The sequence below is a fragment of the Lepisma saccharinum genome, chromosome 24 (assembly GCF_977018435.1).
Source record: "Lepisma saccharinum chromosome 24, izLepSacc3.1, whole genome shotgun sequence".
Taxonomy (NCBI): Eukaryota; Metazoa; Arthropoda; class Insecta; order Zygentoma; family Lepismatidae; genus Lepisma; species Lepisma saccharinum.
Window position 1 is genome coordinate 49569422 of NC_139252.1, and position 25339 is coordinate 49594760.

The window sequence follows — 25339 nt, forward strand, 5'->3', positions numbered from 1 at the left end:
GAACAATTGAACAGATCTTAGGAGCTCACATATGAAGGACTACTTGAAAGGCATTGCTCCAACATAACATCCGGTTGAGACAAAGCAGTGATAATCGTGATATTTTGTGCCACTTCTTGCAAAGTTACCAGATCAGATTGTTCACTTCCATCCCCTATAATCTCGCATGCGGCTATTAGACCACTACTATCGCAAAACAAATCACCATCCACCACACCATGTGCAACTTCGCTAGAATTAATTTGTGGACTATTCAATTTGATGTTTAAAATAGATGCAGGATTAATTATGGGTAAAGGCTTGCGTTCGACTCCACATTTGGATTTTTTCCCACTCGCGTGCACTTTGCGGAAATGTGCCGTCAAGTCGTACCGGACCATGAAGGTTTTCCCGCATTTGCTGCATGCGTGCAATTTCTGTTCAGCGTGCCTCTGTTGATGCTTATTCAACGAGTTGTTGCTCGCGAAGCTCTTGCCACAATGCTTGCAGGTGCAAGGTTTCTCACCAGAATGGTAGTTCATGTGTTCACTTAGGTAATGCTTGTACACGAAACCCTTCCCGCAGATGTCGCAAATGAACGGGCGGACTTGCGAGTGTCTCTGCATCTGATGGTGGTTGTGGTCTCGCTTGGAATTAAAACCAATGCTGCACTCTTCACAGCTCCATGGTTTAGACTGTTTGTGGAGGATTTCGTGTTTCTTCAAGTTTCCACGAGAACTTAAGATCTTCCCGCAAGTGGGACATGTATGAGGAGCTCTACTACCGATCTTTTGGTCACATTTCTTGTGCTTCTTCTTCACTACATTTGTTGCTGCTGAGGACACTTCTGTGTTCATCTGTCCTGTCCAATTTAAACCGGTCATGTTATGTGTGCTTTCATCTGAAGATCCACTCTCAAAAGTCAAATTTGCATTCTCTAAGGCTGCATCACACGCTTCTATTTCTCCTCTGGCAGTTTCCTTTTTCGCTTCGATCTCTTTACTACCAAGAGAATGTACAAAATATTTGCTTTGAAGCATTACAATTGTGCATGATAACTCTTTGATGCTATGAGAAGACACATAATGGTCATTAAGTTTCTCTAACGACTTGTGCAATCCATTGCACACTAAACACGACCAGTTATCACCTACTTTGGGTTTTTGTTTCACTTCTTTGCCACACTTAACATTTACTTTCATGCTCTTCTTGCTTGAACTGCTTTCTTCTATCCCACTCACAGAAAGTGTCTGTGCTTTGAACTTTGAACATACCTTCTTTCTTTGCTGCAAATAATGGGTTTGAAACTTGCGTCTGGATAAATCCTCCTCAACTACAGTTTTGTTATCTTCTTGTAGTAGCAAATCTTTATGTACTTTCAATTTGCACTTTTTTAACAACTCTCTGCCCTTGTCCTTCTTCATTTTCGCTATTCTATCTATCTTCTGAAGTGGTTTTTACAGCAATCTATTTTACAGGAAGAGGAGGTTGTTGGCACTTTTGGAGAGGTTCAAAATTCTTCTCTATTCTCCCAGTTGATTAGACAAAATACCTGCAAGATTACATATAATATTAGCACACCTGCTAATACACACAATACAACACACCAATAGTCCCGCCTAGTTCGCTGCACTTTTTGACTCTCTCTGTACGTGTGTGTCTAGTTGGTTACATGGTGCAACACCGGCTTGTCTACGCCGTTGATTTGGTGTCTGGATTGTTTGCACTACATTCTGGAGCAGTGTAATGTGTGACGTACGGTCACGCGGTGCGCAGTAACTAATCAAATAAACATTTAAAGCAGCAGACAGTAATTTGTTGCATATTCTGAACTTGAACACCGCTATCTGTTTACTTGGTTGAATGTAATTTCCTTGCACTAGCCTACACCAGGATGCACCTGCTCCACACCTAGTGTCAAAAAGTGCAACGAAGACAAAATAGGATTAAAATATTTATTTTCCATCAAAATTCCCACTATACTAAACACAACTCCAACTGATGGCTGCGAAACAGCGGATCAGCAATCAGTTGAATTTTCTTCGACTAAGATCGGGCATTTTCGAGTCACAAGGTACCGAGCATTGTTTGCGGGATGAAACAAATGAGTGCTGGGTTCACCACATGTTGCCAAACATACTGTAAAGGGAGAAAGAGTCAACACCAGAAATCAGCAGGTTCAACTGCACATGTGGTTCTGTACATTGAAGTTTCCAATCATTTTCAGGGGTGTGTGGTCCGATGAGTGTCAACAAACTCAGTTGTGAAGTAAAAGCTGAAGGTATCACATCGCTCTCCCGAAGCAATGTTACCAAGCATACTTCTGTTTTCGCCAGTTGCCTTTATATGACTGTGTGTCCGCCTGCATTCCGACCTGTGGGTGGGCCTTCTGTACATTGAAGTTTCCAGAAGGCCCACCCACAGGTCGGAATGCAGGCGGACACACAGTCATATAAAGGCAACTGGCGAAAACAGAAGTATGCTTGGTAACATTTCTTCGGGAGAGCGATGTGATACCTTCAGCTTTTACTTCACAACTGAGTTTGTTGACACTCATCGGACCACACACCCCTGAAAATGATTGGGGGACAGGACGCACCAGAAACAACCATCAAGGTCAACTGCCAGTTGGAGTTGCGTTCAGGGTACTATTATCGTATGAGGGAAACACCTACGAATCATATATTTCGGACTTCTTTACCTTGCTTGCTTTATTTTCGAATGTGGAACACTTCCTAATGTGAAATAATGCATATCAATGTCTATTTCTTAGATTTACGAGTACTTACTGTTACTTGTTGTTTCGAATCTGTAACACATTATGGCCGTGATAGCATACTGGTTTAGGGGGCGTTGTGAGTGTGTTTTGTCGATTTATGCAGTGTTGCAACCTCGTTCACCGGAAAATATCTACTTTCGTGCCCGGATTTGAAATTATGCTAATACGTCGCATTTACGTGTAGAACTTGTAAAATAACCTTGCGATTTACCACGTTCATTGTCCATACACAGCAATTCGGAACCATCTTTCTTTCGCAATTCGTTAATGCTCTTCCTTTACGCACAACAATCTTGCAACCTTGAATATTGACGTCAGACGAGGAATGCCTACGTGGTTAGGTTAGGCCTGTTAGGTTAGGTTCCATTAGCATAAATACACAGAAAAATTAATATTTTCGCTAAGAGACGCGTTACCTTCTATTGCCTAACATGAAAAAGCTCTCTCCTGTGACGTCGGAACACAATGTTGCTTAAGTGTTGTGCGATAAGTGACACCCATTCGGGGAAAATGGCTTGTTCCGTGGAGCTGCTGTTCTTATGGTAGGGTTACGTTACGTTAATAAAACATAGTTTATTTAGTTTTTTTATTGATTTCCATACTTGACTGCCAATTATTACATGCAGATTCGTGATTAGGAGGTCTCAATTAGTGAGTAGGCCAAATTTCATAGCAATTGGAGAGTGGTTCAGTATTGTAAACGTGTTCCAAAAAAAATTAAAAATACTCGACAGGTGGTTCTAGTGAAAACACGGCGAGGCTGAAACACTGGCTGCGGGGTTGCATCGTCTTAACACACGGAACATTGCACTCTCATGCAGAAAGCAAATGGCGGGAGCAGAAACAGCATGTCGGACAGAGATTTTCGCAGAAAACAACACGCATTCACATTAAAATGGATCAAATCTATATTCGGGAACTTCCACAACGCTAAAGAAAATGATTTCCGTAAGTACTTTCTCCTGTAAATTTGAAGGAATCCGTTTCCCTCATACGATAATGTTACCGCGTTCAGTATAGTATCCATTAAAAAAGATACACTTGATGTACCTCCCCCCCCAAAAAAACAACTTCTCCTCTCTGATGTATACATCAGGAAATATTCCAGTCTCAAGTAAGGCGTATTTCAAGCTCAAATAGAAAAATATTATTTCAGAATAATAGCAAGTATGTAGTCTATTTACAAATTTAAAAAATGAGTTGATTATATTAAAATAGCATTAAATGTTCAAATTGCATTTTAATAAATTCAAAACATTAATGAAGGAGAAGTAAAACATGTTCTTGATGTGAACATTATTATGTCAGTGCAAAATTTTAACATCTGGTACTAACCTTACTTCAATGTTTTACAGTGAAGGAACACAAATTGATTGGTGCTGTGAAGTTATAGGTTTTAGACATGAATACATACTAAGGCATTGATGTGGTTGTTCTGCATTGAACTTCATGTATTCATTTACATTCACATTTATGATTGTTCTAGCAAAGTATCAAATTGATTGGTCAAAGTAATGGAAGTAAAATTACGCATGAAACAATAATCATGCAATTAACTCACTATCATTCAGTAACACCTACCGGGTATTATTTTGCTCCATTAGCTGCTTTTTTTGCATTTATCTGTTAATTACACTTTTTGTGGTAATATTTATAATTTCTTGTTTCACCAACATTACATTCTTGATCTGATTATATTTATTTCTAAATATTATCTGCTAAAGACAAACTCACATCAACAAGTGTACTTGTTCATAATATAACATACATAGTTTCACAATTATAAATACAATAATTTTGGATGCCAATATTGGGAGAGATATTTCCTGGTAATATTTGACTTAGTATATATACAAGAAGTTAATACACAGGAAGTGTAAGGTATGGGCTGAGATAAGAATAATGTTGGACCAAGATGTTCAGTACAAGAATTTATTTACTTAAAAGAATCAGGGATAATTTACATACATTATGGATCGGACAGAATAATTGGTATTCCGTCGGTACCAGTCAACATGGGCATAATTGTCATTGATGAATGCGCCTGTAAAATTTCACATACTGGTATTACTGATCGTGATCCAATATACGTATCAACAAATGTGGTTTGTACCTTATTGTGAAACACTATAATTTTTATGAATTTAAAGATACAGGAGGCTATACATTTCTTTGGCTTGGTTAGACACTAACATTGTCAATCAGTAAATTAAGTATCCTATGTTACAACACTATGAGAGTTTTGGACAAAAAGTTATATTTTTTACTTGAAGATAAGTTTATTCTGGTGAAATTGCTAGTTCATAGACATTCTTTTTGGAATGGTTCACCAAAAAAGGCAATTTTTCACAAAAAATGATGTGCAAAGTAATGAAGAATAAACATTGCTTCACTACAATAAACACATTTTAAATGTATATTTGACACTTTTGTATTTATACATACCTGAGATGTGTGCTTCTTTCGTAGAAAAGTAAACATGAACGGAGTCAATATTCGACAAGTTGTCCACTTCTATTATAATTGCAATTATTGTTATTTTGTTTCATATCCTGTGTTGCGATTTCAGTAATGAAATTACGATTTTAAAGCAGATGTTGTTCTCTCTCTGCGCATTAGTACTTTCTTGTTCGATGCAGAGTTTGCACATTGTGGAAAACAGATTAAATGGACGTGATAATGGATAATTCGACGTCGGAATATTTCTTTACGCACTGGCCCAATCGGAACATCATGAGAAGTTTCAACTTTGATTGGATGAACATCCAGGACGAAGGGATCTATAAGGTGTTTAGAATTTAGTATAAGTCGTGGATTAACATAGAAATAAAGGACAAATAACCCTGTCAAGAAAGAAATACCGGAATATTACAGGCGAAGACGAAGATGATATTGATGGACAATTCGCGTAAATTTTGAGATTGGTCGTACTGTGTCATTTATACAGCGTAATCTTCGTAATTATTACACCTATTTTAATACTTTGAATTTAGATTTAACCTATATATGTAATCCATAAATGAAGTTACATATTCTGTTTTGGAAACTCCATTAGTGAAGGAACTAAAGCTACCAGGTACATTACACATGTCTGTTCTGAGCCTACTGTTCATTTTTTAATGTGTTGAACAATGATAATGTGATCCAAAGCCCATAATGTAACATGGCAAATTGGCAGTAACATGTTTTAACCCGAGTATTATTCATGTTGTAACGTGTTCTTGTGGCGATCAGCAAATGAGACATATAGTATTGTGTACTTTATCGAAATATGTTTGCAAAAGACGTAAGTAAATATCGCGATGTGGGGCAGACTAACCCTTTGAGAGAATTAGGGGAAAGTTGCATAAATCACACCCCCTAAGAGAGAAATCAATCTCTACATGATGTGGCAAGAGTTAATTTGAGTTTCACACGAATTCTAATAACTGTGAAGTATTTGCAACATATTGGGTAGTTTTCACAAATCCTAAGTGTAACACGCTTGCGATAAATGCGAGTAAAACAAATGTCTGCAAAAGATGCGATCTATGCAACTGGTGTCCTATATTGCACCACATGGGTTCCTTAATCGCACCACTAAAACTAAGCTTATAGGCTACTATGACGGGAAAAGAAGAACGTCTTCTGTAGAAGTTTTAATATCGACATTTATTCACCGCTACTAAGCATCTACTATTAAAATAAATACAGGATATAGCCATACAGGCACCTTTCTCACTTTCAACTATTTAAATTTGGCTTTGTAACTGAAAATACTTACATGTCCAAAGAAACTGTAGTAGCTAGCTAATGGCTATGGTAAATTGTAGGCACAGGTTTAGACACGGTACTGAACTTCTGCATCATTTCAAGTGCAGAAATCACAAACAGACACCTTTCATTGAAGGCTCATAACCTGCACAGGACTCATGAGCCCATTGGTCACAAATCTGACACTGCACCATATTCTCCACATGGGATTCTTTACATAGCACACAAAACCACTCATGTTCTCTTAATTCAATAATTGGTGTCGATGAACTTGTACCTGGGATTGCCTCATGTTGTGCTGGAAGTTGGTGTTGCTTCCTCTTCACTCTTAGGCCTACTTTTGCGACAGTAAGCGCAGCTTTGTGAGGACTGCTTGTCAGAATCATGGCTTTCTGAGCAGTAGCTTTTCGTCGCTTTCCAACACGTTGAGTTATGCCTGGAGATGGAAGAGGTGATATTGACTGAATAGAAACACGAGATGTCGATGGAGTGTCAGGTTTTCTTGCAGGCCTATCAGTATCGCCTTCCTTATTTTCTTCATGCTCCATAAATTGGAGCTCATTGTGTGTTGTAAGCCTAGTGTCATTCTTCGTTCCTGCATTTTCTTCCAGATGTAGGTCGACTTGGATGTTCAGGTTTACGCCAGCATCAAAATCAGATACAGTAAACACCCCTCTATCAACTGGCCATATTCCAGCTGCGCGAAAACCCTGCTCTGCATTAGCAATAGTTGCAGCCTTACTGTAAGCTTCTGACAGAAGTGCACACACCTGGAATTGGGTAACACACAAACCTGGATTCGTCCGCATCCATTTGTTAATTGCTTGGTCGTAGTACACTTGCAATGGTTTGAAGATGGCCAGCCCAGGGGCTGTAGGCGGTGCGTGGTATGACCTGGTAGCTGAACCATGATTGCTCCATTTTCTGTAGCAAGTTCCACTGCTTCCAAGTTTTTTGAATGTGTAGTATGTCCATCTAGTAACAGCATAACCTTCTCTTCTTGTGATGGTTTTACATGCTTTATAAAGTGATGTAGCCATGTAACAAACAGCTGTGAATTAATGTAGCCACTGTCAGAGATTTCCACAATGCTTCTTGGAGGGGCTCCGACTGCAAGGGAAGGATGATGTCTCTGGCGTTTGAAAATTATCATTGGTGGCACGAACCTTCCAGAAGTGCCGGTACAACATACAAACGTTGTATTGACTCCTCTTTCTCTGCTCGATAACATACCAATCTGATGCTTTTCTTTTTTGCCGAGTACCTTTCCTGGTTGCTTCTGAACTGTCGAGAAGCCTGATTCATGCACATTAATCATATGTAAGGAATCAATTTTATCCACTACGTTCTGCAACAAATTGAAGAAATCATCGACGTTTTCTTTATTGAACCCGCATGCCCTTGAAATAGACGTACGCTCGGGTTGACGCAAACTTAAAGTAGGGTCTCTCTTCATAAAGCTGTAGTACCACTTCTTTCCAGCTATTTGTTTGTCGTTATTAAGCCTGTGTGGCAAGTTGTTGTTGTCTGCTATTTGATAAGCTAGTCTCCTCACATCTGATATACTGAGGCCGAATAAATGTTCCTCAAACATCAAGATATGGTGAACAAGTTTATCATCAATGTCTGCTGGTAGATCTCTCTCTCTCTTCCATTCACTGGCGTTTTGGAACGATCGCCTACGCCCACACCTCTTTTCACTTTACCCTCCAAGTGTCTCTGAATGTTTTCTTGGGGATTTTAAACTGCCTGCAGCACTCATTCACGCCTATTTTACCTTCTTTAAAAATTTGCAACGCCTTTTTCATGTCGTCTGGTTGCCACACGCTGTATTTCCTTTCACTCATGATGAAATAATCTGCAAGAAACAAGGGGAAAAGAACTTTGGAAGTAGCAGTAGCTTAAATCGCATTACCTTGTGGTGCGATATAGGATACTTGTCCACAATGGCGAAATTGAACTATCAACGTTTCCACACAAGATGAAGTGCAAACATTGAACACGCAAAACACTTAGCAAAATGTACCCTTCACAATTACGCAAGAAAGAATTCAGAACTCTTACCTTCCTGTTCACAATCCCTTATGATGCTGGTTCCATTCCTTACATCAACAGCAGCTGAAAAATTGTTTACGTTGCACAAGTCTTCTTTAGTCTCCGACAACCACAAGGCAACTGAGGAATGATGGGTACCTTGTCTACTTGAGCCTACTCTTGTTAGGTGGCAGCAGCAACCGTACATTGCCAGATAGCACTGGGGGTGCGATTTAAGCAACTTTCCCCTACATTTTATTTTCTGTCAATTTTATGTAATGTCATAGTCCATATCAATTCAGGCAGGCAAAGAAAAAACCTTACCTTCATAGTCTCAGACGTTATTGAATTAAACACATGTTAAAATGCAGGACAAAGTAAGAAACCCAAATTTTTTGTTTTGTCCAAAGAAATTCCTGGCCCGAGTTACAGGCCGCCAAAGCCAAAGATGGCGCCGCGGACGTCATTTCTCATGTGCGATTTTCGGCAAAATATTAAAATGCTCTATCTCTGGAACGGTTCAAGATATTTTGTTGCCATTTTTTTTATTTCAAAGGGAATAATTTTCTGATTAAAATGATAACCTCCGTTTGGAAAAATGTGTCTAAGCTCTCTTGCTGTAGCTTTCTGAAATTTTTTTAATTTTTGTTTTTTTTTTCAAAAATGCCAATCCCAAAAATTTTGATTTTTTTACTGTTGATCAGTACCATACAGGGCCCAAGTTCCTTTTGTTGTATTGCGATTTCATCATGCTACAAATGCAATTTTTACATGGTTCGATTTCAATGTATTTCTGTTAACACATACTGCGGAGTTTTAGCGATTTCTTAAGTTTTTGTTCAATATGTGCTTTTGTGGTTAGGTTAGGCAGGTTAGGTTTGGTTTTCTTAGCATTAACATAAAGTCCCCAAATGCATTCTACTAAGGTTCAGATTCACTTCTACATTCATTCCCACGCTTCTATGATATTTACTGTCGCTTGTCGACGGAGAATATCTTGTCCATGAGAAGTGCGTAAGGTAATTTTCAAGTTGTTTTTTTCAACATAAATAACTTTTTCGAGTCCAAACAGTGCTCATTACTTTAAGGAAGGTTTAAATTTCGTGTGACAATGATTTCCAAAATTGTACGATAATTAGTCTTTGTGCTAGGAGAAATCATAAAACAATCGGAACTGTTACCGAAACATTGTTGCTTATTTCCCGGAAAGAAGCTATATTTGCGACATATCGAGTAAGTTTTCTTCGTTGTTTCTTCCCTTCGGTAACACACAAAATGGCGGTCACAGTTTCACTACCATAGTCGGTCCACCCAAAAATACCCACGTAGCCCCACAAACCATTGATGCATAGCCTCAGGAACCATACATACATAGCCCCCGAACCATTCCCGGTAAGATTAGGTTAGGTTGGGTCACGTTTAGATGACAATAGTTAAAAATTGGTTTAGAAAAAAATGCGTAGCCCCCACACACCATTCTTGTATAGCCCCACGAACCATTGACACATAGCCCCACAAACCATTTGCGAAAATGTACCTCCTTCAGTTACAAAAACACGTGTTTGGAAACACTGACCGGGATTATGTCATCACACACAGGCAATATCCGGCTGGAAGGAAATGGATGCAACAGCTTTCGTGCATCGGTCACACATTTATATAAAAAAATACATTATTTACCGGCAAAATTCAATGAACGATGCGAGAAACCACTTCCCCGAACGAGTAGGCTATAAGGAAACTGCATTCAGTAAGTAATTTCTCCTGTAAATTTGAAGAAATCCGTTTGTGCGATATAAGAAATTTACCCACCGTTTGTCCGATATAAGAAATTTACCCATTCCCTTAAATGGAGAACTTCCGCTTTTGAGTTTAACAGGTTTTATAAACAATTGAAAATTTTGCCATACATTAAACCAGTTTCCATTACCACATTCTCACATATTGGTCTCATGAAATCAGAATCTTGTATTATTTGACATGTCATTTTAATTCTTCATAAAGATAAGTAACAGACACAGCTTTCAAAATATATATAAAAGCTTCCAAAATATATGTGCAAGTTCCAAAACATATTACAAGTTCCAAAGCATACCACTTCTGTGCACTCTGTGTAGAACTGAAATTAGCAACTCAATGAACTAAAAATTTGTTCAACTGCATCAGTATCTTTCTTTGATATTGAGTGATGCCTTCCTGTTGAACCAATAGGAACTGGGGCACCCACATTCTTTTAAACATCGCAAATTGGAAGTGAGCACTGGTGATGGTGTTGCTGTCTTGCAGCTGGAAATCTATATCCAGCAGCCGGTCCATGTGGTAGCATAAAGTTCACGACGATTTCATTGAACTCACAACTGATATCTATAACCTCTGCAATCCACCAGTCACAGTCATACACACAGGCCACAAATATCCCTCTTCGTAGGTTGTGAATCTGAATATTCTCCTACCATTTCTGAGATCTTGCTTGGAATGAAATTTATTCTTTCTTGGTCTTTAAAGTTCGTGCAATATATGTTCGCCCATCACTGTGAGTCCAGACATGTGTCTTCTAAATTTCTTTCACAGGGGTAGTTTGGTTGGACCATTCTTCTATTTTCTGCTGGCGGAATTCTTCAACTTCCTCTTTGGGCAACAGCATGAGGGCTGTTGATGTGTATGACTTCACCACTCTTGTAAAATCCTCGGCATTCTGAATTGCAACTGTACTTGGGCTGGAAAGATTATGTCTTGTAGCGTGGTGCTTCAGCAGGCCTCCTACACCATCGCAGGGCCCCTTCCCATGACCAGTAGCACTGTATACCCACTCCATTGGCACAAGCGACTCAGTCAATTCAAACAGTTGGTAACGCTTTTTGAATGATGATCTTTTCTGCCTATGATTGCAGCTGTTGTTGAATTTTGCATATTGCCAACAATGCATGTTCTGAGTCATGTCCTCTGTCATCACTTATAACTGCAACACTTGTAGTCTTGTTTTGAAAATATTCGACTCCTGTAAAAATTAAAACTTGGTCATTACTCCAGTGATACCCTTGTACTTCTTGTGGCATAATCACAGACCAGTTCTCAGCAAAATCACAGTGAAGCACTAAACATAGTTGTTCAGCCTCTACACGTCCCTTCACTTCTGCAACATGTTGCTGTTGCAATTTCTTCAGATGTTGGTGTGGTACTGCTTTCACTGTCCATTTCCCAAGTTCATCAATGAAGGTATCAATGGCAACAGTTTTCTTAATGAGTTTATTTTCCTCCCATGTTGCATATGTAACTTCCGAAGAGTTCGTTGAATTGCTAATTTCAGTTCTAAGCAGAGTGCACAGAAGTAGTATGCTTTGGAACCTGTAATATGGAACTTGCACATATATTTTGGAAGCTTTAATATTTTTTGAAAGCTGTGTCTGTTACTTATCTTTATGAAGAATTAAGTCAAATAAGACTAGATTTTGATTTTATGAGATCTCCTTTTCAGGGAATGTAGTACTCTATGGTACTGATCAACAGTAAAAAAAATCAGAATGCTAGAGCAAGAGAACTTGAACTCATATTTCCAAATGGAGGTTATCATTTTAATCAGGAAATTATTTTCTTTCAAATAAAAGAAACAGCAACAAAATATCTTGAATTGTTCCAGTGATAGAGCATTTTAATATTTTGCCAAAAATCGCACGTGAGAAATGACACCCGAGGCGCCATCTATGGCGGCCTGTATCTCGGGCCAAGAATTTTTTTGGACAAATAAAAAAAAAAACGGATTTCTTACTTTGTCCTGAATTGTAACATATGTTTAATTCGATAACATCTGAGACTATGAAGATAACCCTCCTGCCTGAATTGATATGGACTACGCCAAACAAAATTTGTTTTGGTGGGGAAATCACTAAACTTTGTATTTAAGTGGCCATATCATCACTTCTGCATAATTTCAGCTTTGTCATGATTTTGTTCTTTGACTACAGAATGTTCTTATATTTTCTTCTTACGGGTGTTCTTTGAGTATCCTGGAACTTATAAAGATTTAGTAACGGAACCTACCTAATGGTTTATTCACTCTCTTTCACATGCGCACATCTTAACCCTATTTATCGTTAGACCTATTTTCAGTTACAGTGATCCTATTGACCTGGTAAACCTAGCAAAATCATTGACAGTCAGATAAGACTAAATAACCCCATCTAATTTCTCCTTAAGGGGTGCCTTTTCTGAAGGCACCCAAATGTCAAGCACCCTTCCTCGTAGTACACCCTGGACCACATTCTTGCAGACTAGCAAGGCTCTGGTATAATACTCTGTGGGGCTCGTGTTATGTCATCGTTACATGTTTGTTAACTGATTAAATTGGTGTCCACTTTTCACCGTAATGTTAATCGGGACTGGACCTACAGTTTAAAGTGGGATCCGAACCACTATGTGCCTCCACCAGGTAACGAACCCGGGACACCTTTATTACAAGTCGACGGCCCTACCATTGTGCCGTAGGGGAGACCCTTTACATGTTTGTGTTGGTCCCTTCATCCATCTCATCATGTCACCATTCATACTCATCTTTGCATTTTGTCAAAAGTTGCAGAAAAGCGAGGTAAGATAAACTAAATCAATCAATTAGTGATGTAAGCAGCCACTTGAAAGAAACCATTTTTTAACCCAGTGGGTTTTTTAATTAACTTTGGTATTTCATATACTATGGGAATGAGAGACGCGGTAATAGATAATTAAGGTACTCACGTTTTCCGCGAAGCTGTTTTACATTATTTTCTATTAATTTCGGTAGCCCCTGCCACCATTACATCGGCAGATCCATCAGGCCCATCAGTGAGAGAATTCAGCAGAACCTATCAAATGCAAAAAACTGCCCAACCCACCAAGGGACTTGCAAAGCATATCAAATTCCACAACCATAAAATTGAGAAAGTACATGTCAAATACAAAGCACACACACTCTCATAGACACAAAAATCGAAGAAACACACGCCATCATGCACTACAACCATGAACTGAACATGTTGCTTTCAGTCGCCATATGAAATATATTCTAATAAATAAAAGTCACTGAACTCAGATCTGAAGTCAGTTTATTTCGATCTACTATCGGGGAATAGTATGTATACTATCTATACTATCACTATTTTCTTATGCTTGTGACTGAAGATAATAGTACACACCTGCAATTGATCTCTTGATGCTTCTGACAAAAGTCGTAATGTATCTTATATCGTAATGTATCCATTATTGATACAACATATGCTAATATCAATTCAAACATACAAACTTGCTATCCACAGAGGCACAGAGGTAACCAGGAAATCATAAGAGAATAAAGGATAGAAAATAAACATTTCTATGGTTTAGTAGTTTGTTGTGGTCTGTTAGTTGGTGTGTCGGGTGGAGAAGTGCAGTGGGTAGGTTGAGCGGCAATTACAAATGTGAATTATATTACATGTATTCACATTTTATTTATAAAAGCTTGACAAAACCCAATTAAACCCGATTAGTGCAGGTGGGTTGGTTTTTTTTAAAAAAAAGAAAAGGTTTTTTCAAACCCTGGATATAAGCCAACAAGATTTGAAATTTGACCATCTCAATGTAAACACTTTTTATGTGTCAATATGTCTGTGCTTGAAGTTCCATGGAAATTCTTAGCTGCAGGGTGCTGTGACAATGAGAGAGCAGGAAAATGATTTGCGAAAATTTTGTTAGCTGGGGTAATTGCACCCACTTCGCTTTAAGCAAGGCCTGTGTTTTTGATATGTGAGCAAGAGTCTGCTGTAAATGTTCTTCTCAAGGCTGAAATTTATTTGCTGTTTATTTTTATTAGGCGCATCCAGAAAGTAAGTTTCCCACTTGCCCACAGGTGGCAGGCCATGCGTATGCGTATTGAAACTGGTTTTGCGCATGCGTGAGAGGCACATGCATTGGCTAGTGAATGTCCTAGAAAATGCCTCCCGAAAGTCCTCAGTAGCGTCACGGCTGCAATGAAACATGGAGGCTCTTATTCCATCTCCCGCCACGTGCAAGGTTCGTTCGGTGATCATGTTCTTGAATGCACAAAACATACAGCCGATCGAAATTCATTGTCAGCTGTGCCACATGTATGGGCCCGACGTCATGGGCAAGCAGATGGTGCGTCGTTTAGTGCAAGACATTTACTGAAGGCTGGCAAAATGTGCATGACGACGAGTGCAGTAGGTGGCCATCGGCCGTTATGGACGAGCTTGTGGAGCAGGTGCAGCATTACATTACATCGTCGCATCACGATCATGGAACTCAGCAGCCATTTCCCGCAGATCTCTTGGTCGTTGTTGCACAACATTGTTACCAAACGCCTATTGTTCCGGAAATTGTGTGTCTGGTGGGTGCCGAAACAACTGACACCCGAACACAAAGGAAAATGCATGGGCATGGCGCTGACATTTCTGCAGCTTTACCATGATGATGTCTATTTTCTCAACTGGATCATCACAGGGGATGAAACGTATGTTGCATACAGCATCCCAGAAAGCAAACAGCAGTCCATGCATTGGCGTCACAGTGGATCTCCAGCACGACGAAGTTCAAACAGACTGTGTCGGTGCGAAAAGTGATGTGTACTGTGTTCTGGAACAGACAAGGCATTCTGCTCATCGAGTTTCTGCCCAGAGGTGAGACTATGAACGCTAACCGTTACTGTGAAACACTGGGGACATTGCGACGAGCCATTCAGAATAAGCGACGTGATAAGCTCAGTGCTGGGGTGATCTTGCAGCACGATAATGCTAGCCGCATATGGCTAGCCGCACTGCAGTCCTTCTGGACAGGTTCGGTTGGGGGGTGTTTGATCATCCATCGTACAATGCAGGTATACAGAAGTGGGTCCCACGCTATGACAAGTGCCTGAATTCCGACAGGAATTATGTTGACAAGTAACTGGACAAGTGCTGTATCTGTGGCAATAATTCATTGAGTGAAATAATGTATCCTTCTTGTGCACGACCCCAGGGAAACTTACTTTCTGGATGCACCTAATATTACATTATAAGCTGTGAAAAATAATGTTCCATTAGTACTGTAAATTTTTTCATTGTAGCTTTTTTAGCAAGATTCTCTTACTCACACATGGAAGAAGAGCCTTCAAAAAGTCACATGAAGACTGACAGTTTCATGGTAGACAAGGAACCATATATTACTGTCACGGAAGGCAAGGCAACAGTTCTCTTTCCTTCATCACATGGCGTGTTCTACAACCCAGTACAGGAATTCAACCGAGATATCAGGTTAGTTATGGACTCAATTTCAAACACACATCTTGAACACACAGGATGTAATTTGATAAGTGTGAACTACAGTCGACATTTCTGGATTGTAACCTCTTACAGTGGAGTTGTTTACACCCATGTGATTGTATTATACTTGTATATTGTATATATACATTGTAATAATTGGCAACTCTGTTCATATAACTTGTTATAATTATTAGCATTCTAAATTTCATAATTTTCCTTTCTTTTCCATTTATTGTTGTTATTATTATTATTATTGCTGTTCCATTCACTGTTCCAGCAGACTTCATACATTTATGTGTACTAAAGATGAAACCGACGAGCATTAGTTATCTATGTCAATTAGTTTATACATATAATCCTTTTTTCTTTCTTATTTCTATTCAATTTATATTTTTATCTTCAGTGTTCATCCAGCGTACATGTAATCAGGGTATGTTCATCCATTTGTACTTTAACTTTACTTTGTGATAATCACCCAGACAAGGGTCTGTTGTAAGAAGGGCCCCTCGAGGTCAAAAAATGCCCGCTCTAGTAAAGACAATTTTATTATTATTTATTAAAACACTAAAATAACACACAAACAGCACGATAAAAAAACACTTCGGAGTTCTTCCAAGCTTTCGACTCCTTCACGGAGTCATCTTCAGGTCTGGTCGAGGAAAGACGGAGTAGAAGCGATTGACGTTACACATGTCCACCAGCAGATGTCGTTGCGGTCTTGCAGTGTGGGTAAGTCTTGGTTGTTGGTCGGGGGAGATGGATTTTTGAGTTTTATTGTGTTGTACCAAGAAGAATAAAGATTTCCACATAAATTGTCATTGAGATTATTTGTGTTTTTGATCATGTGTACCCCTTCCTTAACATGCAGCCGGATATTTCAAATGTAGAGCTTTTATCTTAAGTGGAATCTTAGGCGGTTGGTGGGGGTCGTGGGTTCAAATATCTGCCTCTCTCTCTCTCTCAGCCTGGCTTTCCATATTTGCGGGAAAAAAGAAAAAGACAAAGAAGAAACTGGCTCCTGAGGAAAAGGGCTGGAGCATGATTTTTTTTATCTACCCCTGAATACAAGACAAGTATTATTTCATTCCATTTTTAATCCTGTTTAACATGAATATATGGCATTCTTTACAGTGTTGCAGTATTGTGTTTACATGCCGAGGACCACTTGCAGCACAGAAATGAGAGGAAACGAAAGAAGAATGAGCAAGTTCAAATGACAGAGGATGCACAGGAAGAGAAAGCTACACAGACTATTGAGAGACCAGAAGCTGGTAGAAAGTATGAGGCATGTTTTGCTTTCTCTCATTCTCCATGATTAACACTTTCAATGCATATGCACAGAAGTGGAAATATCACCGCCAACATTCCATTTCTCAAAGTTAATTACTACCTAGTCTTATCATAAATACTGTCACAAAGTTTTAAGTAAAATGACACAAAATGCTGAGATATTTTAATATCCTAATAACATTACTGAAATGGGTGCATGACAAATCAAAATCACAAATCAATATTCATAATGGCCGCCTTTAGCACGCACACATTCCGTAAAGCTTTGTGGCCACGCATCAATTGAATTACGCAACACATTGACTGGAAAATGAGAACTGCCTTCAGAAGAGACCGACCGCTTTAAACTTTCAATATTGGGATGTCTCTTCTTGCACGCCTTCTCCTGAAGCTTGGACCACAATTTGTAGTCCAAAGGGTATAGGTCCGGACTTGCAGAACGCCAATCTGAAGTGGAAATGAAGTCTGGAACATTTGCTATGAGGGCACACTCCATTTCTGTGAAAAAGGGGTAAGAACATCAGCCAAAGTGTACCAGCAGACAGTGCTTGAGAGACTTGTCAAGAATCTCAACAACACTCTCTTCCATGGTCAGAACTGGAGCTTCTAGCAGGATTCAGCCCAAACAAGTGGGGACGGAACAACACAGCAGTGGCTGGAGGCAAATGTACCAGACTTAATTTCCACTTCGGATTGGCCTTCTGCAAGTCCGGACCTATACCCTTTGGACTGCAAATTGTGGTCCAAGCTTCAGGAGATGGCTTGCAAGAAGAGACATCCCAATATTGAAAGTTTAAAGTGGTCTCTTCTGAAGGCAGTTGCTCATTTTCCAGTCGATGTGTTGCGTAATTCAATTGATCCGTGGCCACAAAGACTTACGGAATGTGTGCATGCTAAGCGTGACCATTTTGAATAATGATTTGTGATTTTGAATTGTCATGCATCCATTTCAGTAATGTTATTAGGATATTACAATATCTCTCAGCATTTTGTGTCAATTTACTTAAAACTTTGTGACAATATTTATGGTAAGACTAGGTATGTTACTATGTACTGCACAGACCTCAAATTTTCTATGTGAATTCTATAGTTTTCAATATAACTTATAAAATACGTTATATATTTTAATTTAAGCATGAGTGTTGCAAGTGTTGCAAACCCCTCCCCCCCAATTTTAAAATCTATAAAAGGTTTTCTGTATTACTCTGTTACCATGTACTACATACCTAAAATGTTGCATAAGAATTCCAAATATTACAGGTCAAAATATATCTTGGAATATATGTAATTTTCCACAAGCTTCAGTGTTGGTATCCCAAAAAATATTAAAAAGACTCTTGTTTGTTCATTATTTTCATGCATCAGTGTTGCCATCCCAAAAGTATAAAAAATCTCTCTTTAAAATATAACTGAAAAAAAAAACTACGTAATTTTCTTCATCCCAAAAATATTTAATATTTTTCTTTTTGTTCCTTTATTCTCTCTTTATTATTCTGTTACTGTGTACTGTACAGGCCTTACATTTTGTGTATGAATACTCCAGAAAACACTGAATATTATCCTGGAAGAGTATCTGTAGCAGCTCTGGCAGCCATTGTGTCAAATGGGAAAATGTACACGCCATACGAAGACAAACATAGAAAGAACAAACAACAACATTTGTGCTGTCATCAAGGGAGCAAGTTATGTACTGAATTATCAGATGTTTGCACTAAACATGACCACATGAATGAGAATGTATATCTTCGTTCTCTGCACCAAAAGGGTTAAATTATTAGAAATTACGACTACAACTTGTGCACTATTCTCGATTGCAAGTGAAATAAATAGAAAAGAGCATGGTTGTAAAGATACATAACACTAGTTTTACAGCATTTGTGTGCAAAATTCTCAAATGCTATGGTGATTCTGTTAGATGATATATAATGAATCAAGGTTACTGGTAACTACATGAGGATTGCTAAATTCCCTGCTTGCTCACATTAATTGTACTTTTTTGTTGGAATGGTACATGTGAATCAGTACACTCTTGATATTGTCACATACAGTAAAACATTGTTAATCCGGACACCGATAAGCCAGACTTCGCTTAATCCAGACAGGCAAAAGACCTCCCCCAAAAACAAAGCAGAATGCAAGGTTTTAAATGTGGCTAGAAGTCAACATCGCATTCGTCATACATACTGCATTGTATGTACACTATTGCTTTACATTTTACTGTACTGTATAGTGTATTTCGGGCTATGCCCTTTAAATATGCCATAATAAACGTGTTTTGTTGCTATAAACTGAGTTTTAATGCACTTTCTACTGTTCTTTTAGGTTATTTCAGTTTATTTGGACTATCGTTAAACTGGTCAACTTATCGTCCCATTAGTCCAGATTAACGAGGTTTTACTGTATAAGCATATTAATTTTTCAGTAAAAACTACCGATACAATATAGCTTTTAATAGCCTGTAATTTAGTGCCAAATTTGCCACTTTGTTATTTTTATGTACATAAATGTATAATTTATATTGACTTTTTTTTTGTAATGTGAATATGTGTTCATTTTTCTAAGGCAAAATTCATCGACCTGTTCACATATGCTAATTATGGAAGTTAAAGAACCATTCTTATTATTTAGTACTGTTCTTTTTCAGAATGGAATCACCATACTGGAAGCTTTGTCTGCATCTGGATTGAGGTCCATTCGATACGCGAAAGAGGTGCCTGGAGTGAAGAGTATTGTAGCCAATGATATTTCCGAAACTGCTGTGAAAAGTATAGAGAGAAACGTCCAGCATAATGAAGTAGAACATCTTGTAACTACAAGCCATAATGATGCCTCGTAAGTAAATATTTTCATCCTCTCATGAGCTTTGTGTGAAATCAATGCAATAGAAAAATCATTATTTCTCTTGTAGTCTATGGTTGTTACAAGCATACATTTTTTTTATTGTTGTGACGTTTCAGGAGTACACAATACGTACATGCAAGGAAAAAAAATAGAAAGATCATTGGCTGTATAGTGTTATTTTTTTCCTTGCAGTCAGCTTAAGGACAAAAATATGTTATGTTAAAAATGGATACCTGAGAGATCATAACATTAAATTTTATAATAATTCTTTGAGGATGGACCACTGTGAAATTTCTGGCCCATACACTACTGATCTGATACAAAATTGTAATATTCTTCTTGAAGTGATCTAAGATAGGAATTTAGGAACACATCACCTCCAAAATGGCCGAATGTATGTGACCCTACCCTTACAGCCCCTGATTATGCATTCATGGCACGGTGCAGTATGCATGGGGCACTTTACGTTCCTTCTTCGTGAAGAACTTGAATGATTAAATAACTTTGTCAATCAAGGTGTATAATAAGTCACTTCCTATCGTCAAATGATTATAATTTTTCATTTGCTAACCAATTCTCTTCCAACTAGTGCTCCTATAAAAAACACTCCTTTAGGTTTTTATTGACATAACTTAATATTCCACATATACTCCAACATTCTCGACATATTTTCATAATGAAACTGGCACAACTGGGGAAGATGTAATAGTGCATCATACTGTTGTCTTCGGACGTCCCTGTGCCTTCTCAACACAAATGTGAAGATTCTAATCTACCTAATACTGATACTTGTACCCACTAACAAAATGCATAATTTTATAATTTTTGTAACAGCATTGTGGGGAGAAATGAATTTTGTGATTCATGTGCAATTGTGAATACTTTAAGGCATAACTTCGGCATTTTGCTCTTTCCAATAGAAAACTTGGGTGGTTATAAATTATTGAGCACATTTGATATATGAATTAAAGAACAATACACTATTGAAGCAAGCTTTCTTTTGTTGCAAATGATAGACCAGCAGTGAGAGTTTGTCGACCGAACATACGTCACGCTATGGTTACAAGGTAGGGAACCTCAGATCCAAGATGGCTACCATACAAGAGAAAGCTATGTTTGTTCTTTGATTTCACGAAATTAAATCTGCTGTAACTGTTCAAAGATGTTTTCACTTAGAGTAGGAGCGTAATCCTCCAAGTAAGGACTCCATAAAACGTTGGTATGAGCAATTTAAGGATACAGGAAGTGTCGAACAAAGGAAAGGTGCTGGCAGACCAACGGTCTCCAAAGACAGAATGAGTGAGATATGTTTTTACAAGAAGCCCAGGGAAATCGACTTACCACACGTGTTGTGAATAAAACTGTTCAACATGGTCTAAACTAAATATGCATACTTTACAGTTCTTCTTTTATTCATCCTAAAATGTGCTCAATAATTTATAACTACCCTGTATTACATAAATATTCTGAACTACTATTGAATAGTTATAGTTTTCATGTATTGTTATTGGTGGGAATCCATAAAAGCAACAGTAATGATATTGCTTCAAAGTGGTACGAGCTGAGCCCTACTTAATAGCTTGGAATTTAAACTTGCATAGCGTTGAGAAGTAATTCATCTGTTTTTCGTAGATTGGTGATGTATCAGAACCGGAGATATGCAGACAGATTCCATGCAGTGGACCTTGATCCTTACGGCTGCCCCTCCATGTTCTTGGATGGGACAGTCCAGTGTGTACAGGACGGAGGACTGCTACTTGTCACGTGCACGGACATGGCTGTGTTGGCTGGAAACGCTGCTGAAACTTGCTACACAAAATATGGAGCAGTGTCACTCAAAACGAAGGCATGCCACGAAATGGTGAGTTATTCCTTCAACATTATTTGCAATAAAATATTATAAGGTTTATTCCTATTAACTCTTAGTGAACGTGAGTCATGTGTAGGCCTTTACGGGTGGGAAATTTTCCAGCATGCCCTTTACAAAAAAAATTGAGAACTATTTGTTGTACAGGGATGAAATCGGTTTTGTTTTTCTCGAAATTGCAGAGCTTTTTAGTTTTAAACATTTTTGCCTCCCAATGATGAAACTTAAAGGATGATGAAAAATAAAAAGTATTCGGTACACCCCTGTGGCCACCACAATAGACCAAAGTGAATGAAAAATATGCAGAATGTAGCAGTGGTACATTTTTACATCCATGCATATATTCATTGAAAATAGTTGATATTTCTAGGAGAAAAATATAACAACAATGTATAAGAGCAGCAGTATTGCCAGCTTACAGAGAAAAAATCCGGAATTTTGCTTCTAGCAATTTGGGGAGAAGCATGACAAGACCACTCTTTCTTCAGGATATTTAATGCTTGTCCCCCAGTTTTGAAGGAAGGGGGAAAATAACTAAATTGCACAACATTTTAGAAAGTCGTAATTTTCAGTAACATGTTGTTATTGGAAAGTTTGGTAGTCATTTTCTCAAAAATGGGTCTTTTAACTTTTTTTCAAAAATTATATGCCATATACACAATATTAATTAATAGCTATACAAAATTTCAAAATTGAATTTTGAGTTATGTTAGTTTTAGGTTAAGTTAGGTCAAGAAAAATATGATATATGATAACATATTTTCATAGATAAATTACTGTAATTCTAAAGTAAAGTCAAACAGAAATGAAATATAGTATTAATTGAATTAACGTTCATAAAGCTGATGTCTACATCCCCAGTTCTTAGCAATACGGTGTGATTCAAAAGCAGGGTCCATAGGCAATGTTATTTGTGCACATAGCAAGAAATGGAAAGAGGACAAAGTTGGAAGTATATGAGCAAATTTGTGTGGATTCCTATCTCAGGTGGCCCTTTCAGTATGCTAAATTTCAAATGAATCAAAAAATGTAAGTTTGAGGACCTTGTTGATTTGACAAGGACTTGATCCAATTTCGGCGGATGGGAATCAGATTCATCACATTCCTAATAATTAGGGCCGGGACTTTATGTCCGATAAAACTGCAAAATGTGTATGTAATGAAGTCATAAAAATTGAAAAATATGTCATGAAAAATTCAAATTATGGCTGAAAAAGGAAGAAATATTTCCAGTAAAGCAAAAATATGTGCATTAGTACTTTCGAATTTCTCATTATATGGGATGTCAGAATCTTCCAGCGAAGATCGACTAGGGCGAGTTATTAAATGAAGTAAAAATTTCTTTAACAGAATAAAACGGTGGGAAAACACTCAAAATATTTCATTTCTGGAAACTAAAGCAGAATTGGCAGCTCACTACAGCTCTGGTAAATCTGACTGATTGCTGTGAGAAGTGAAAAAGAGGTAAAGAAATGAGAACAATTGAAACTTGTTTATCTCCTGTCCGGTGATTCTCGTGGTCGCGCAACGATGACAGAGAACATTTTCCTCAGTAATGTTCGTACGGCTATCAATTGTCAGCGGAATAAAAAAAGGGTATTATTGTTATTGGTAAAAAAAAATACTTCTGATCTTAATTTATTCGTTCGTAATTTCCTTTCTTCTGCCATAGATAATATGAACTATGCGTTGCGCTGAAGGTACGGAGAATAAATTATAAAATAACAGATTACATGCAAGATAATTACGAAATTAGAAATATGTTTTATTTGGATAACAATGAAGATATATATGTTGTAAAAACACGATATTGCTAAAATATGTCAAAATATGCCTTATCAAGTTTGTCTATTTCGGCTCATATTCATCAGATATGTAAAGATCTGACCCCAATAATCGATCCGATGCCAAATAAAAAAAAATGTTATAACATAAAGTCCCGGGCCCTACTAATAATTGTTTACAAAAACAGTTGAACCCATGGAGATGAAGAACATAATGTCGGCAAATAGCAATAACAATTTAAATCTGAAGTGCTTAATGTTTCTCTCCTTTCTCACATACTATCCATTTCCACCAAGAATCTCTGAGAAGTGGGTAAAATGTGAAAAATTTAATTGTTTTTGGCTGTATTCTGTTCCCTTTTTTTTATTATTCTTTGATATCTTTACAGGCATTGAGGATAGTGCTGCAGTGCATTGAGTCTCATGCCAACCGGTATGGGCGTTACATTGTGCCTTTGTTGTCTATCAGTGCAGACTTCTATGTGCGTGTGTTTGTGAAAGTGTTCACAAGTCAAGCTACGTGTAAAGAAACGACAAGGTAAGTGCATGGAGAACTGCAGTGGAAGCAATAAGAAATTTGATAAATTGCATGAAAAGTACAGTGTGTCCGAAAAGTCACGCAACCCGGTGTTTACGACCGTATAACGGAATAGCGAAACGGAATGAGAAGAAACGCTTTCTGCCAAGAGAATGCCCTGTATATTGGGAAAATTTAGAGAGACAAACATATGTAAGAACATGCATGTTTTAATAACAAATAAGCAAAGTGTTGCGTGTATATTGATGCACAGAACTCACTGAGGTAAATTATTGCAACATTTCACAATACCAACGAACAATTTGGATGGCCATCTAATGAATTTGACAGAAAAAGAACTTTGACGAAGTTTCTAAAACATTGCAGAAGGGAATAAATGGGCTGTTCCAAAAATTGATGTTTTCACAATATTACGAGGGACACTGGCAACACTGTTGGTGTCACGTGTCACTAACAGACGTGTTTCACCTCAGGCTATCACACTAAGGCACTTTTAACGACAAAGGAGAAAGTTGGTTATTCTCGAACATATGCAATAAATTACATACACCTTGCAACCCTGAAATGTGGGTATCCCTACAAATTAAGCAAATGTTTGAAGTGTCCACCATTTTCTTGGATACATAAGTTGGTTCGCTTGATCATGTTCTCAGATACCTTCCTGAGGGTTGCAGCACCGATATTATTAATTTCCTGTGTAATGTTTCGTTTCAGCTCCTCCAATGTTCTGGGTCCTGTTTGGTATACTTTTCCCTTTAAGTAACCCCACAGAAAAAATCTCGAGATGTTAAATCCCGCGAGCAACTGGGCCATAAATCCTTGGATATTAGACGATCACCAAAAAAATTCTCTTAGCATACGAAGAGATTCATTAGATGTATGGCAAGTTGCTCCATCTTGTTGTGGCCAAACATCACGTTCGTCTTCTTCCAGGAGAGCAATGAATTGCATTATGAGATCCCCGTACACAGCAGTATCCACTGTTGTCTCAAAGAATAACGGTCCCACAATACGACGTCGCGATATTCCACACCATACACCGATTTTCGGAGAGTGCAAGGGTAGTTCATGCAACTGATGTGGTTTTCTGTCGACCAATGCCTGGAATTTTGGCTGTTGACATACCTATCCAATTGAAACCACATTTCAGGGTTGCAAGGTGTATGTAATTTATTGCATATGTTCGAGAATAACCAACTTTCTCCTTTGTTG

The 25339-nt window shown here is 38.1% G+C and overlaps 2 protein-coding genes across 5 annotated transcripts in view; one reads left to right on the plus strand and one right to left on the minus strand.

The window, feature by feature from the left end:
- Positions 1–14: 14 nt before the first annotated feature.
- LOC145977978 (uncharacterized) lies at positions 15–5391 on the minus strand. 2 transcript variants are annotated; one of them, XM_083110327.1, is made up of 2 exons: positions 5204–5391; positions 15–1531 (listed from the first exon to the last, which is right to left on the minus strand). In XM_083110327.1, exon 2 carries the CDS (start codon positions 1401–1403, stop codon positions 18–20), a length of 1386 nt encoding a protein of 461 aa, XP_082966453.1. In that variant the 5' UTR covers positions 1404–1531; positions 5204–5391; the 3' UTR covers positions 15–17. The 2 variants fall into 2 exon arrangements, with proteins under 2 accessions (XP_082966453.1, XP_082966454.1); XM_083110328.1 differs by lacking the exon at positions 5204–5391 and adding an exon at positions 4094–4209.
- Positions 5392–5483: 92 nt separating this feature from the next.
- Positions 5484–25339, plus strand: part of Trm1 (tRNA methyltransferase 1) — a 43613-nt gene continuing 23757 nt past the window's right edge. Inside the window, exons 1-6 of one of the 3 annotated variants that reach the window (XM_083111019.1) lie at positions 5484–5545; positions 15612–15798; positions 16939–17092; positions 19742–19929; positions 21571–21799; positions 23979–24127. In XM_083111019.1, coding sequence (XP_082967145.1) covers positions 15641–15798; positions 16939–17092; positions 19742–19929; positions 21571–21799; positions 23979–24127 — 878 coding nt within the window. In that variant the 5' untranslated portion in view covers positions 5484–5545; positions 15612–15640. The other 2 variants (XM_083111018.1, XM_083111017.1) reach the window with 2 other exon arrangements.